The following is a 16,275-nucleotide window of genomic DNA, read 5'->3' on the forward strand; positions in this document are numbered from 1 at the left end:
CATGAAATGTCTGCAAGGAAACAACCCAGCTGAGAGATCACCAAGGACCCCTCATGTTCCTACTTCCGCTCTTTTAACTTCTGGCCAAATTCTGGCCAAAGGAGGAGAGAGAGCTTCTCTTTCTCCAGGCCCTTGGTAACAACCTCGTCTTCTCCCCAATTCTTCAAAACCAGAAATAAATAAATGTAGGTTTGGCTGTTTGTACTTGAAGGGAAGATTCTCTCTTGAATAATTTGCCTATAAAACGAGGAGATTTCTTCTGGATCCCGAGCAGATTGAGGGCACAGAGCAGCAGGGAAGCCGATGTAATTTTGTAGAGCTTGGGAGCCACCAGCTTAGATTCCGAGCTGTTTTCCTTTGGAATAAATGTGGAAATTCCTGGCTGTGCTATTCAGACCCTGCAGTTCTTCTGCTGGTTTTCTGAAATTCTTTTGTGGATTTTCTCTGATTCTTTTAGCTTTTGTTAATACTTCTACTTCGACATGCCTGTGGAGACGTGTTGAAGGGGACATGTTGAAAGAAACATGTCCCCCTTCAACACGTTTCTTGGCCTCAGAGCCCCCTCCCTCTTCCTGGCTTAGGCGGGGCAGATGAGATGGACCACGCTTGGCTCCCCCTCCCTGCTGGGACAGCTGTCCTTGGGCGGGGGGTGGGTGGTGGGTGGGAAGTCCACTGGCATAAAAGGGCCCTCGCGTGCTGCCTTTCTGAGAGAGTCCAGAGGGCCGGCGGGGGACCCCGACCAAGAGCAGGAGATGGGGGCATGCAGCCGGCTGAGCCCCCGCTCTGCTCCCCCGGGCCTTTCTCGGGCCCTCTCCCTGGCCCCCGCTGTGGTGGCTAAGCTGAGCCCCCCCAGGGTGCAGCCTTTTGAGGCCATCCCACGCAACGGGCACAATGCCTGGCTCAACCTCTTCCAGTTCTGGAGGACCAACGCTTTCCAAAACTTCCATCGTGTCATGGACAGGAACTTCCAGAACCTGGGACCCATCTACAGGTGAGCCTCTCCTTCCCTTAGAGGTGGGGGGCGTCAGATGGATCCCCCTCCGGGCTTTAAGGGGTGGGTGGGATTGGCTGGGTCCCCTGAGGGGGCTTGGAAAGAAGGTCCTCATGAGGTCAGCTTACCCCAAGTCAGTCTGCATGTGTGATTGTGTCTGCATGTGTGTGAGAGAGAAAGAGAGGGAGAGAAAGAGAGGGAAAGAGAGAGAGAAAGAGAGAGAGAGAGAAAGAAAGAGAGAAAGGGAGAGAGAGAGAGTCAGTCTTTGGTGCTCTCTGAGGTTGGGTTTTTTTTTCTTGCAGACGTTTCAATTACCCAAACTAGGTAACATCATCAGTAGAAGATGTAAACCCCCCTCCCTTCTAGCACTGATGATGTTACTTAGCTGGGCCATGAAACGTCTGCAAGAAAACCACCCAGCTGAAAGTGGCTCAAAGAAACCCTTCACTCATTTCAACCCTGAGCTACAAACATTTTCCTTTATTAAAGAGAGAGTCAGATCCCAGACTAGTCGGCTTTGCTGTTAGGATTGTTACATGTTATTTCACACAAAAAATCCAAGCCCTTCCTCAGAATGAGAGCACCTCACCTCAGGACACCCTCCCCAGCAAGCAACCTGCCTGAAGTATTTGGTCCTGGTTTATGACATCAGTCCGGAGGGTTGAGGAGGATGGGTGGGAAGGTCGCCATTATCTTTACTGTGGCGCAGTGATTAGAGTGCAGTACTGCAGGCTTCTTCTGCTGACTGCCGGCTGCCTGCAATTTGGCAGTTCGAGTCTCACCAGGCTCAAAGCTGACTCCACCTTCCGTCCTTCCAAGGTTAGTAAAATGAGGACCCAGATTGTTGGGGGCCAGAGGCTGACTTTGCAAACCACTTAGAGAGGACTGTTAAAGCACTGGGAAGCGGCATATAACTCTAAGTGCTAGTAAGTAGGAAGGAAGGAAGGAAGGAAGGAAGGAAGGAAGGAAGGAAGGAAGGAAGGAAGGAAGTAAAGAAGTAAAGAAGTAAAGAAGGCAGGTTGGCAGGCAGAATGGGCCCTGGTAGTGCAGTGGTAAGAATGCAGTATTGCAGTCTACCTCTGCCCATGGCCAGCAGTTTGATTGGCTGACTCTGCAAACCGCTTAGCGAGGGCTGTGAAGCAGTGCAAGCGGTATATAAGTCTAAGGGCTCTTGCTATCTGGGGAGAGATGCTTGAGACAAAGGCACTGATCGTTCTTCCAGATTCTGATCCAGAGACGTTGGGAAAGACCTGGCACAATCCTTTTGATTCAAAAGAGGCTCTGCCTGGCTTCTCCTCTAGTCTAGGGACTCTGGCCTAAAAGAGAGAAGTGGCCCTGAGGCCTGGAGGCGCCTGGATTAAGATGGGGAGGGGGCTCCACCTCCTCTTCTTTCCTCCCAAACTTTCAATATGTGCATCTCACATTGCGCTTGGGCTGGCTAGGGGAGATCTGCCCCCTTCCCCGTACAGGGAGTCCTTGACTTCCAACAGTTTGTTTAAGGACCATTCAAAGTCACCTTGGCATTGAAAAAAGGGACTTTGGACTTTCCCACCCCCCTAATCACGGCTGTTTCAGATTTCCCTGGGTCATGTGATCAAAATTGGGACCTGTGGCAATTGGCACGTGTACTTATGAACGTCGCAGTGCCCCGGGTCAGGCTTGTGCCAGGGGTTGGACTAGAAGACCTCCGAGGACCCTTTCCAACTCTGTTATTCTCCTATCCCCTTTTGCGACCTTCCAAGCGGGAGAACCAGATTCGCTTAAAAATCGTGTGATGAACTTATCAATGGCAGCAATTCGCTTAAGAACCGTGGCGAGAAAAGTTGCAAAACGGGGCCAAATTCACGGAACAAACGTTTTGCTTAGCGACAGAAAGGTTGGGCTCAATTGTGGTCATAAGTCAAGGACTGCCTGTCAGCAGGAAAGTGGGCGAAGGCACCTGGCCCAGCTTCCCGACAGAGCCAGGATTTGGGAATTCTTGCCTGAGTATGTCTTCCACCTGCAAGGCGCTGACTGGGTCCTTCTCATCGGGGGCGGGGGGGGGGAGAGAATCCCTCCCCAGGAGGGAGATGGATGAACGGGGTCTTTGCAAGGCAGGCAAACCTTCAAGAGGGAGGCCGTAAAGATGTTTCTACAGGTAGTCCTTGACTTATGACCGTAATTGGGCCCAACATTTCTGTTGCTAAATGGGACATTTGTTCAGAGAGCTTGGACCCATTTCGCGACCTTTCTTGTCATGGTTGTTGAGTGAATCGCTGCAGTCGTTAAGTTAGTCACATGGTTGTTAAGCGAATTTGGCTTCCCCATGGACTTTGCTTGTCAAAGGCCACAAACAGGGACCACGTGACCCCCGGGATGCTGAATTTTGATCACGTGACCTGCAACGTTTCTAAGTGTAAAAATGGTCATAAGTCACTTTTTCCCCAGTACCGTTGTAACTTTGAAGGGTCGCTAAATGAACTGTTGTAAGTTGAGGACTAGCTGCACAAGGATTCCTGAGTGAGAACGGAAATCCCTAAATATCAATAAAGGAGAATATTTGTAGCTCGGGGTTAAAATTAGTGAAGCATCAATCAGTGCAAAGCAACCTCTTCACCAACGTTTCCTGATTTGGGTCTGGGGGGGGGAAAGTGGGCTGGACAGGGCAAGTTAGGGAGGACAAGTTTTTTTAATGCCTTGCCAGCATTCTGAGGAACTCACTGAGGGTGCACAAAATAAATAAATAAAACAGACACACACAGACATTCCGTGAATATGTCAAGAAGACAAAACATGGAGTCCCTGCCTGGTTCCAAAAGAGGCCTCAGGAAAAGCCCTTGGAGGGAAGAAGGAGGATGAGGCCTGGATGAAGAGCAGAACGGAGGAAGAACCTTTGAACACCCCTGAGTTACCCGGGTTTTCTCAACCTTGGCATCCTGAAGATGGGGGGACTTTGTCTCCCAGAATTCCCCAGCCAGCAAGGAGCAGAGAAGAGCAACAAAGACGATTAGGGGATCCAAGGCTATGGAAAATTCATATATGAATTTTATGAACACATGAAGAACTGTTGCAGGGATTGGGCATGTCTAGTTTAATGAAAAGAAGGACCAGGGGAGACATGATAGGAGTCTTCCAGTATCTCAGGGGCTGCCCCAAAGAAGAGGGAGTCAAGCTATTCTCCGAAGGCAGGACAAGAAGCAATGGGTGGAAACTCATCAAGGAGAGAAGCAACCTGGAATTAAGGAGAAATTTCCTAACAATGAGGACAATTAACCAGTGGAACGGCTTGCCACCAGGGAACTCAATAGAGACTTTAAAGAAGAGACTGGACAACCAATTGTCTGGAATGGTACAGGGTCTCTTATTCAATCAGGGGGTTGGACTAAATGACCTCCAAGGTCCTCTAGTGTCCCCTCTGCTGTCTGGCCTTGGGGCAGAATAGAGGCTGTGAGTAAAACAGCTCAGCTGACTGGCTTGAGACGTTCCCACCCCACAGCAGGGCTGGGGGGCATGAGTGGGGAGAGTCCCCACAGGCCATGAGCCTCAGCATGGCTTTCTCCTCTGCATCACTCCACAGAAGCCCCCCCCCCAATTCACACTCAGGACCAGCTCTTGTCCACTTTTGGTGGAGCCACTTCAGTTAGTAGGAGTGGACGGATGGATGGAGGGTCTTCCAGGCCTGGGTCCAGCAAGCCTCAGCCTCTGCCCTGTTGAGTCACTTCCGTATCCCGTTGCTGGAAGACGGGTGACCCACTTGGATGTACACTGGGGAAACCCAAGCTAACATCCCCACCGCAGGCTTGGAGGAGCTGTGGAGCCCTCGCCTTCTGGTATCTGGCCGTCCGAATGAACAGAACAAGCTTAGACTCCAGCAAGACCCGGGTCCTCTTGGTCCAGTTGTCAAACTGGATCAGTGAATTGTGGTTCTTCTTCTGGATAACAGAGTTGGAAGGGACCTTGGAGGTCTTCCAGTCCAACCCCCTGCCCAAACAGGAGATCCTATACCATTCCAGGCAAGTGGCTGTCCAGTCTCTTCTTAAAGACCCTCAGTGTTGGAGCACCCACAACTTCTGGTGGCAAGCTGTTCCACTGGTTAATTATCCTCACTGGCAGGAAATTTCTTCTTAATTCCAGGTTGCTTCTCTCCTTGATTAGTTTCCACCCATTGATCCTTGTCCTGCCCTCAGGTGCTTTGGAGAATAGAATTAAAGAATAACAGAGTGGGAAGGGGCCTTGGAGGTCTTCTAGTCCAACCCCCTTCCCAGGCAGGAAACCCTACACCACTTCAGACAAAATGGTTATCAACATCTTAAAAGCTTCCAGTGTTGGAGCACCCACAACTTCTGGTGGCAAGCTGTTCCACTGGTTTTTTATTTATTTATTTGTTTGTTTGTTTGTTTGTTTGTTTATTTATTTATTTATTTATTAAATTTTTATACCGCCCTTCTCCCGAAGGACTCAGGGCGGTGTACAGCCAAAGATAAAACACAATACATATACAATTAAAACCAACAATTTAAACCTAGCAAATTACAAAAGGCTGATAATTAAAAGTTTAAATTTAAGATTATAAAAGAATTTAAAAAACCCAATAAAAACCCCAGTTTAAGATTAAAACTATTAAAACCATTATGCCAGTTAATTGTCCTCACTGGCAGGAAATTTCTTCTTAATTCCAGGTTGCTTCTCTCCTTGATGAGTTTCCATCCGTGGTTTCTTGTCCTGCCTTCTGGTACTTTGGAAAATAACTTGACCCCCTTTTCTTTGAGGCAGCCCCTCAAATATTGGAAGATGCTATCATGTCACCCCTGGTCCTTTTCTTCACTCCCTTGCTCTGGAATACCCTCAGCCCGCTCAGCATCTGGTCCTTTAGCTTTGCACAAGGCACTCAACAGAGCACTGATGCAGTAGGCATTGTCTGTGTATGTATGTGTGTGTGTGTGTGTGGTTAAGTGGTTTGTTGTAGTCTATATTATTACATAGGCCAGACTAGGAAATCAATTCCCCAGGAAGTCTAAAACTACTTATATTGAATTTGGCTGTAATAGCAGAATCTTGCCAGTCTGCTCTCCCTCTCTCCTTCCTTCCTTCCTTCCTTCCTTCCTTCCTTCCTTCCTTCCTTCCTTCTCCCTCTTTCTCCTTCCCCCCTCCCCATTCCCCCTCCTTTCAGGTTCTCTGCTCTGACCCCAGAAGCGCAGGGCAGGTGGGCCTTCTCTCCGTGATCAGAGTCTGTTGCTTTGGCAGGGAGAGGGTGGGCAGCCATGACAGCGTCAACGTCTTCCTACCACAAGATGCCGCCCAGCTCTTCCAGACGGAGGGGATTTTTCCACGCCGGATGGGCATCGATTCATGGCTGGCCCACCGCAGCCTGAGGAACCACAAATGCGGCGTCTTCCTTTTGTAAGTAACACTTTACAATAGTAACTGTAATTGTAACCCTGCAGGGCACCTTCTCCCAAACGGAGGCCTCTTTGACCCTCTCTGGCCACCAGGGCAGCTGTTGTGCCGGCCAGAAACCCTGGCAGGGCAGGGCAGGGCAGGTTGGGAAGGTTTTTGCTTGGGGAAGGAAGATGCACCTCCTGCTTTGAACCCGGACAGTCCTGCTCCGGCTGTTTCCAAGAAACTGTCCAAATGAGCAGCCGATGCCTTACGGAAGTCTTACCTGGGCAGCTTTGAGGGAAAGCCTCCAAGAGCTCAACCTCCTTTGTGGGGTGTCTCTAGAAGGAGATGGAGAACCCACAACCGCAGACAGAAGAGTTTCAGGACTGACTGGGTCACCTGCACTTTGTCCCGAAATACGGTGCACAGATGGTTGCGTAACGAACCCCTGACCCAGAAGTACAAGGGCCCCCTCATTTGTTATGGGCATCTCCTGGCAGAAGGTCATCCTTACTTCAGGAAGGTTGCTGCCACCAGATACGGGAAGACTTTTCAGCCCAAGGCCCAGCTTCCTGTTTGGTTTTTCTTTGAAGACATTTTGCTTCTCGCCCAAGAAGCTTCTTCAGCTCTGACTGGATGGGGCGGTGGGGGGGCAGACACGGAAGGATTTATACTCCTTGCAGACAGCTGGTCATTTGCATCCTTTTAGAAGGCCATTTGAGGCCACTTGGGGATTTATCTGTGTCACCTGAGTGGTGCCAATGGGTGTGGAGCCTTCTTGGAGCTGCTGAAAGGAAGACCATGTTGTAGACCGGAGATGGATGATGCCGCATCCCTCCCCCTCTATTGAGGGAGGGCTGCTCAGTTTGGACCTAGATGGCCTCTTGGACCCCTCTTTCAAACCAGCCGCCCTCTCTGTCCAAAATGTGAGCTTTGCTGTCTTCAAAAGGGCCCTTTGTCTTTGAAATGCAGGTGGACTGCCAAATCTTGTCCTGATGGGTTTGTTCTCCTACTTCTTGCAGTAATGATGACATGGATGGATGATTCAAGGAAGGAGGGGTCTGGAGGGGCTTGAGTGGAGAGGGGGAAGGGTCTGGATTGGGGAGGGCTACTAGGCAGAGACAAGGGAGGCTCCTGCAACGAGCAGGGGCAGAGGGGTCTTTCATTGAGGAAAGCTGGGAGCCGCAGGTCACATTCCCTGGCCAGGCCAGGCCAGGCCTCACCTGTGGGGGCGGGGGGGGGTTGACCTTATTTTGCAGGAATGGGGAAGAGTGGCGCTCCGACCGGCTCATCCTCAACAAGGAAGTGATCAGCCCTGCCGGCACCCGGAAGTTCCTGCCCTTCCTCAACACGGTGGCCGAGGACTTTGTGGCTTTCATGCACCGGCAGGTCAGGAAGAACACCCGCGGCTCTCTGACCGTTGACCTTTACCACGATCTCTTCCGCTTCACGCTGGAAGGTACAGGCAGCCTTTCAAGAGGGCCCCATGATCCCCCTCCCTTCCGCGTGCTCCCCACCCCACCTCAGTACATGGGGGGTGGGGTGGTCTGGTAGGTCTTCCTCTGGGGGCTTCCTCTGAGAGCATGGCTGGCCTCCTTCCTTAGGCAGGCTATGTGTTGCTTGGAAGGGGACAGGAAAAGGGCCCCAAGGGCCCCCCGGCCCCTCCCCCAGGGGAAGGGCCCAAAACTGGTAGAGAAGCAGGCAGTCACAAGAACTGCGGGGTTTCTACTTCACTCACCACCCACTGAGGGCCATATTTTGCAGGATCATCTCTATACATCGGGCCATTGAAGCTACTTAACCAATTCCCACAGCTGCATTCAGCTAACTAGCTGGTTAGTCTTAATCTTGTGACTCAGAGAGTGGCTCAGTCTTGTAAGGGAAACCTTGGTTTAGCTCAGGTGTGTCCAACGGTGGGGAACTTTGAAGGACTTCAACTCCCAGAGTATCCCAGCCAATTGTGCTGCACAGGTCAGGGTGCCTGTCTGTCCGCCCCATATTGCCTTTCCTTTAGGACAAGGGTGTCCAGTCTTGGCAACTTTTAAGGACTTCAACTCCCAGAACTCTCCAGTCAGCCTAGTTTCCTAGGGAATTCTGGGAGTTAAAGTCCACAAGTCTTAAAAGTGGCACCCCTGGCTTTGCAAGTTTCAGAGGATTGTGCGAATCCAGAAAAACCAGTGACTTAGTTAAACCCCAGTCCTAATCTACAAGGCTAACTAGCCATTTCAAGAGCATGAAGGGGAAGTTAAGGCCTGCTATATCTGAAGAACACCGAAGTGGGGAAGGCCGATGGGTGAATTGGCCGGTGACACACCTGTCCAGGTATCGGGCATCATTCCGATCTCCTTTTGTATGAGAATTCCAGAAGGGTCAAAATGGCCTAAATAAGCATCCCAGCCCTGGACAGGGGGGTCCTTCTTGCCCTTCTTTCTCTGGCTGGGCCCTTCTGGTTGACCTTCTCCTCTCCTTGTGACCCTCCACCCAACAGCCAGCAGCTACGCCTTGTATGGGGAGCGCCTGGGTCTTCTGGAGGAGAGTCCCAAGCCCGAGTCCCAGGAGTTCATCAGCGCCGTCGAGACCATGCTGCAGACCACGCTGCCTCTGCTCTTCATCCCCCCAGGCGTGATGCGTTGGGCGCACAACCGGCTCTGGCAGGAGCACCTGAAGGCCTGGGATACCATCTTCAGCCACGGTCAGCCTTGGAGGAGCCGGGCAGGGGAGCCTGCGGGGTTGCAGCTCACTCCCAACCAGGATGGCAGAGGCCTGAAGGATAACTGCAGAATGGGTTGGGCGGGTGAGAGAGGGAGCGGGGGCAACTGAGCTAAAACGACCCAACAGGGCAGGGCGGTCTAGGGTTAGGGTTGGTTAAAGTCCATTCTTGGAGAACTTCAGGGATGGTGCGCGCTCTCTAGCTTGGTGGTTTTTGTTTTTTTAATTTGAATTTATATCCCGCCCTTCTCCGAAGACTCAAGGCGGCTTACAATGTGTTAAGCAATAGTCTTCATCCATTTGTATATTATATACAAAGTCAACTTTTATTGGCCCCAACAATCTGGGTCCTCATTTTACCTACCTTATAAAGAATGGACAGCTGAGTCAACCTTGGGCCTGGTGGGACTTGAACTTGCAGTAATTGCAAGCAGCTGTGTTAATAACAGACAGGCTTAGTCTGCTGAGCCACCAGAGGTTTTCTTGCAGATGCTTCGTGACCCAAATTAGGTAGCATCACAAGCGCTCAGGATGGTTTCCCTGAGTATCTCAGAAGGTCCAGCACTTCTTCTTGCTGGAGAAGATGTGGAACTTGGCCTGGGAAGTTGTCGAGTGGGATATGTGCCCCCCTTGCGCTCCCTTGCCTCCCGTAAGCTGCTTTGGGGCCCCGCCCCTGTTCTGCATGGCAGCACCCTGTTTCCATTCATATTCTTTGTGTCCTGGGTGGTGGGAACCACATCGAGCGGGGCCTGGGCCTTGGGGGGGGGTGCTGCTCACAGTGATTCCCCTCCTCGGGTCGTTTCTTCCAGCTGACAAATGCATCCAGAACATCTACCAGGAGTTCTGCCTGGGGAAACCCCGCAAGTATTCGGGCATCATGGCGGAGTTGCTGGTCCAGGCTGAGCTGCCTCTCGACTCCATCAAGGCCAACGTCACCGAGTTAACAGCTGGGGGTGTGGACACGGTGAGTGTGGTTCTGAGACACACAATCATTATCCCTAAGGAAGCACAAGGATGTCGGGTGAAGCACACCAGGGGTGAAATGCTCCCTGTTCGGACCGGCTCGCCCGATCCAGTAGCGATGGTGGCTGGTAGTTCAGAGAACCAGTGGCAAAAATCCTTGGCCCCGCCCCCTGCCTCTGCTGAGCCGCACCATCAGCAGAGGTTTTTTTTTCTTTTAAAAGCAGTTTTTCTTCAGCCAAAAACATGCCTTTAAAAGTAAAAAAAAAAAAAGACTTTGAGGATCCCGCGGCTCAGCTGAGACCGTCAGAGCCTTTAAACTCTTGTTTTTAACAACCTCTTCGGCCGAAGAGGTTATTAAAAAAAAGGCTTTAAAAGGCTCCTCTGGAGATCCCAGATGAGTTCCTCATCACCAGAACCTTAAAAAACATGTTTTCTACAAGCTCTTCAGCCGAAGAGCTTGTTAAAACAATTATTTTAAGAGGTTCTGGGCTGCTATGAGGGAACTTCAGCTGAGATTGTCAGAGGAGCTTTTAAAATCTTTTTTTCCTCTGGCGATCCCAGATGAGTTTCCTGATCCTCACAGGCTTTTAAAATCATTTTTAACAGCCCCCACTTACAAGAGACCCCACCCATGCCCACCCAATGCCCCCTCCTCACTTACCTATAATTGTTGCTCCTTTCATGCTTTACTTCAGTTACTGTAATCAACTGACTCTGCTTGCCTAAAATCCATCTCCTCAGTGAGCAACTCAATCTGCCTGCTTTGCTGGCTGAGGAACTCTGGGAGTTGAAGTCCACAAACCTTAAAGTTACTAAAGTTGGAGACCCCTGATCTAAAAATAAATAAATAAATAAAATAATAAAATAAAATATTTGTGGAGCTTTCTGAGATTTGGTGTGTTTCTGTAGTGTTTCACTCTTAACTACACAAACGCACAAAATCTCACCAAGCTGTATGTGGCATTTTGTATGAGTGTGTGTGTGTGAGTCAGTTGTGTTTTGTGTGTGTAAAGTGTGAAAGTGTGAGGTTCCTGCTTGTTGCAGGGGCCATTTTGGGTGAAGTGCAGCTGCTTTTACATTGGTGTGCGAGTCAGTTGTGTTGTGTTGTGTGTGTGTAAAGTGTGAAAGTTGGTTTTTGGTACCTCTTATTCTTTTGTGTACTTTGTTTATAATTTTTATTATTTATTGTTATTGGCCACGCCCACCCAGTCATCTGACCACCAAGCCACGCCCACCAATTAAGCCACGCCCACAGAACCGGTAGGGAAAATTTTTAGATTTCACCCCTGCTAGATGGGGATTATGGCAGTGACATCATCATATCCGGAGGTCCAGATCAGCTATCCAGGCGATCTCGGCTCTGGCCTTCCTTCGTGCAGATCTTCTAGGGAACCAGAGGATTCATGTGGTGGGCAATCTTGCACAATACGCTCAATAGTTTGCACACGAGCACCACAATCGCAAAAAGCGGAATCCCTGCATGTCGACTGAGGAGAGGGCAAGGGCACTTCTTCCGACATCACACCTGATTCTGTTCAGTTTCATCCCAGCAGAGAGAGGCAGGTCCAAACCAGGTTCCAAGGCAGGTCGCCACAGGACAGTGCGAGGGGTTGGTTGTTCCTGCGTGAGATTCTGAACCATTTCTCCCTCTCCTCTCTCCTTCTCTGCCCTCCTCTCCTCTGCCCCATCCATTCATCCTCTCCCCCGCAGACAGCCATGCCCCTGCTCTTCACCCTCTTTGAGCTGGCCCGCAACCCCCAGGTCCAGACGGCCATTCGGGAGGAGATCCGGGAAGCCCAGGCGCAGGGCTCCAAGGAGCTCTCCAAGGTGCTGAACGCGATGCCGCTGCTCAAGGGAGCCCTGAAGGAAACGCTGAGGTAAGCGGCGGGGTGTGTGTGTGTGCAGTGGGCTGGGCTGGGCTGACATGGGTTTCTGAATGCCTATGGGGAGCAGCCCTGGTTAAGGTGGTGGCCTAGAAACCAGGAGACTCTGAGTTCTAGTCCCACCTTAGGCACATGCGCCAACTGGGTGAATTTGAGCCCCTCATCAGGTGATGATGAGGGGTTTTTTTAAATTATTTTATTTTACATTTATATCCCACCCTTCTCCGAAGACTCAGGGCGGCTTACAGTGTGTAAGGCAATAGTCTCATTCTATTTGTATATTTACAAAGTCAACTTCAACTTCTAGTTCTAGTCTTGCCTTGAGGCGTTCAAGCCAGCTGAATGACTTCTGTTTCAGCCCAACCCACCTCACAGGGTTGTTGTGGGGAAAATAAGGGGAGGAAGGAATACGGTATACTTTCAGCACCTTACATTATTTACAGTATAAATAGCGATCGTATAAAAATCTAATAATTAAGAGTGAGCAATGATCCCCCTCCAAGTATGAAGCCCTTTGGATGCCTTCAGCCTTGGCTCCCCTCAAATATATGGCCCGCATTTCTTTCAGAAGTGGGTTGCTCGCCTCCTTTCCCTGGGGGTGCGAGGGGGGGGCTGGCCCAAGGTCAGCCTACGGCAGAGCCAGCATTCACAGCCTCCTGGTTCCTGGCCTGCTGCTCTTAACCTGAGCATCCATCACCGGAGCTTTGAAAGCATCAGGAGAAGAGACGCTGAGAGATCTGAGGGGAAGCAACGGCCACCCTTTCCCCCTTCTTCTCCTCCAGGCTCTACCCTGTGGGCATTACCATCCAGCGCTACCCTCTGCGGGATGTGGTGCTCCAGAATTATTGCGTGCCGGCTGGGGTAAGTGCTGGGTAGCCAAAGGGCCTGTGGGGGCTGACACACACCTCGCCTGACCTGGCAGATTCCTGCCATTCTGCAGAGCCTCCAGTTCAGGGGTGCAAACCGGAGCCCAGGATTTGCCTGCCAAAGGTCCGAGGTTCAAACGCCTGTAAAAGCCAGTTCTAGGGAGCGGGAGACCCCATCCGACACCCCCCCCATGCCCCTCCCCCCACCTTTTGGCTCTCCATGGATGAAGCCTCTCTTCAGGCTGCTGCTCTTTTCCCCTCTTCTGGTTACCATCAGTGACTGCAAGTAGTCCTCGACTTAGAACAGCTCATTTAGTAACCATTCATAGTTACCACGGCACTTTAAAAAGTGACTTAGGGCCATTTTTCACATTTGTGACCTCGTTCCCATGGTCACGTGATCAGGATTCAGACGCTTGGGAACTGACTCATAGATGTGACGGTTACAGTGTCCTGGGGTCTCCTTTTTTCACATTTTATCACCGTTGCAGCATCAGACCCTTGGCAACTGGCTTATACCTATGACGGTCGCCGTGTCCTGGGGTCACGTGATCCCCGTTTGCGACCTTCTGACAAGCCAAGTCCATGGGAAAGCCAGATTCACTTAACAACCATGTGACTAACTTAACAACTGCAGTGATTCGCTTAACGACTGTTGCAAGAAAGGCTGTAAAATGGGGCCTGGCCAAACTCACTTAACAAATGTTTCACTCAGTGACAGAAATTTCGGGCTTAATTGTAGCCATCAATTGAGACACTTTTGGCTCAATGTTTATTTATTTATTTATTTAATCATATTTATATACCGCCCTATCTCCCGAAGGACTCAGGGCGGTTCACAGGCACTTAAAAAACACATAAATACAATATAAAAGCAGTTAACTTATTCTAAAAGCCCGTTAATTAAAATATAAAAATAAAACCCAATTAAAACCATAAATTTAAAATCTAGCTCAGTCCTGCACAATTAAATAAGTATGTTTTAAGCCCGCGGCGGAAGGTCCGAAGGTCCAGAAGCTGACGAAGTCCGGGGGGTAGTTCGTTCCAAAGGGTGGGAGCCCCCACAGAGAAGGCCCTTCCCCTGGGCGTCGCCAGACGACATTGCCTCGCTGACGGCACCCTGAGGAGACCCTCTCTATGAGAGCGCACGGGTCGGTGAGAGGTATTCGGTGGCAGTAGGCGGTCCCGTAAATAACCCGGCCCAATGCCATGGAGCGCTTTAAAGGTGGTCACCAAAACCTTGAAGCGCACCCGGAAGGCCACAGGTAGCCAGTGCAGTCTGCGCAGGATGGGTGTTATGCGGGAGCCACGAGGGGCTCCATCTATCACCCGCGCAGCCACATTCTGGACTAACTGTAGCCTCCGGATGCCCTTCAAGGGGAGCCCCATGTAGAGAGCATTGCAGTAATCCATGTTGGTCGTAAGTGTCACGAGATGTGGAAGGGTGGGGAAGAATTGACTCTATAGATCCAAAATCCCGGGGGGCGGGGCTTGGGACCGATGGAGGTTGGGGTGCAACAGGAGACCCCCGGGAGCTGCCTCCTCAGAAGGGCCTTCTTTCCTGCCCCCAGACTCTGTGCCAGGTGGGGCTCTACTCCATGGGCCGGAGCCCGGCGGTCTTTACGGAACCCGAGCAGTACAAGCCGTCCCGCTGGCTGGGCAAGGAGGACAACAGCTTCAAGGCGCTGGCCTTTGGCTTCGGCTCGCGCCAGTGCATCGGCCGGAGGCTGGCAGAGGCCGAAATGGCGCTCTTCCTCATGCACGTGAGTCCCGCTGGGCGGAGGGGGAGACGGGGTGCCCAGGCAGCTGACTGCTCCGCCTAGGGTAGTTCTCAACTTACCACCGTTCCTTTAGTTACCCCGCGAAGTCCCTACGGCCCTGAGAACAGGGACTTGGGACTGTTTTTCACACTTATGACCTCATCCCCACGGTCACTTAATCAAAATTCAGATGCTTACCTACTGACTCATATTTATGACGGTCACCGTGTCCCGGGGTCACACAATCCCCTTTTGTGACCTGATGAGCAAAGTCAATGGGGAAGCCAGATTTGCTTAACGACCGGGTTACTAACTTCACCAGCACGGTGATTCACTTCACAAATGTGGCAAAAAGGTCATCAAATGGAGCAAAACTCACTTAACCGTCTTGCTTAGCGACCGTGGTGGGAAATCAAAGAATACCTGTAGAATGGGGCCAGGGCGTATGCTTTGCTGGATGGCCAGTGAGCTGCCGGGGGATTATAGGGAGTAAAGCCCATGGAATGCAAAGGGGTGGCAGGGAAGGGCCCCGGTGGGCCGAGGGTCTCTCCTCCTCATGGCCATTGTGGGGCTCTTTCAGATCTTGAAGAACTTCAAGATTGACACCGTCTCCAAGGAGGACATCCGGACCATCTATAGCTTCATTCTGAAGCCGGAGAAACCCCCTCGGCTCACCTTCCGCCCCATTGACTAGGGGGCTCTCCGTGTGGGGTGGTCCTGCCCACCAGCTCTGCCCTACATTCTGCAGACGGTGAGAGGGGAGGAGGGGCAAGCCCAACTCTCAAAGACCAGGAAGCCTCCCGGTTTGCACAGCTGCTTCCTGACAGCAAACGCCACACTCCTTACTAGCCCTGATGAGGTTACCTAGATGGGTCATGAGACGTTTGCAAGAAAACCAAGCTCAGAGCACCAATCCCCATTCTCCTTTATTGATTCAGTTTCCTCCCCCAGTTCCTTTGTTCTGCCCCCCCTCCCCATGCTGTCCTGGGGGGCAGCAGAATAAGCCCCTCCCCATTTGCAATTAGTGGGGGGGGGGTGCAGAAGACATGCAAACATCAAAGCAGCATCCAGAATCCCCCCCCCCGTGAGGAGAAGGGCAATTTCTAAATGGGATCAATGAATAAATAAATATTCTCTCTGCTTTTCAGTCTGACTTTTCTGAGGTTTTTTTCTCAGTCTATGTGTGCAAGCCGGCCCAGAGGATCAAAGGGCCTTCTGTCGGGAATTGAGCAAAAATAAATATACCTGGTGCCGATGTTCTGTGATTGACAGCCTTCTCTCACGTGTAACCTCAGAGGAGCTGACGCCCGCCTGCCCCCAACCCCTGGAAAATCAATCTCTCTCTCTCTCTCTCTCTCTCTCTCTCTCTCTCCAAGGTATTAAAAATGCAACTCGTGGCCTCCTGCAGGTGTGTGTGTGTGTGAGGGGTGGGGTCTCCATCCCTTTCAGCAAAAACTGAAGAGCCACAGGCTTGCTCTGATCAGGAGGCCTGCCCTGATCTGGGGTTAGACTAGAAGACCTCCAAGGTCCCTTCCAGTCCTAGGTTTCTATGATGTCACGATTCCCTCATATAAGAGGAAGATACACAACAAAAGAACTACAGATTGCCGTACAGGGAGTCCTGCACTTACAACAGTTCATTTAGTGACTATTCGAAGTTACAACATCACTGGAAATAGGGGCTTATGACCATTTCCCACACTTACGACCACTGCAGCATCTCTGGGGTCACCTGATCAAAATTC

The 16,275-nt window shown here is 51.1% G+C and overlaps 1 protein-coding gene across 1 annotated transcript; it reads left to right on the forward strand.

The window, feature by feature from the left end:
- Positions 1–953: 953 nt before the first annotated feature.
- Positions 954–15,584, forward strand: LOC131196363 (cytochrome P450 11B, mitochondrial-like). Its single transcript, XM_058179110.1, has 9 exons — positions 954–991; positions 6,215–6,370; positions 7,609–7,808; positions 8,838–9,041; positions 9,868–10,022; positions 11,732–11,898; positions 12,687–12,765; positions 14,342–14,533; positions 15,111–15,584. Exons 1-9 carry the CDS (start codon positions 954–956, stop codon positions 15,222–15,224), a joined length of 1,305 nt encoding a protein of 434 aa, XP_058035093.1. The 3' UTR covers positions 15,225–15,584.
- The last annotated feature ends 691 nt before the right edge of the window (positions 15,585–16,275 follow it).

This window comes from Ahaetulla prasina, chromosome 3, assembly GCF_028640845.1.
Source record: "Ahaetulla prasina isolate Xishuangbanna chromosome 3, ASM2864084v1, whole genome shotgun sequence".
Taxonomy (NCBI): Eukaryota; Metazoa; Chordata; class Lepidosauria; order Squamata; family Colubridae; genus Ahaetulla; species Ahaetulla prasina.

Excerpts from the sequence above, each read along its gene's own strand:
- LOC131196363 (XM_058179110.1), top strand. The coding sequence starts at position 954 with ATGGACAGGAACTTCCAGAACCTGGGACCCATCTACAG. Across the intron at positions 992-6,214 it reads AACCTGGGACCCATCTACAG|GGAGAGGGTGGGCAGCCATG; the intron begins GTGAGCCTCTCC and ends TTGCTTTGGCAG. Across the intron at positions 7,809-8,837 it reads CTTCCGCTTCACGCTGGAAG|CCAGCAGCTACGCCTTGTAT; the intron begins GTACAGGCAGCC and ends TCCACCCAACAG.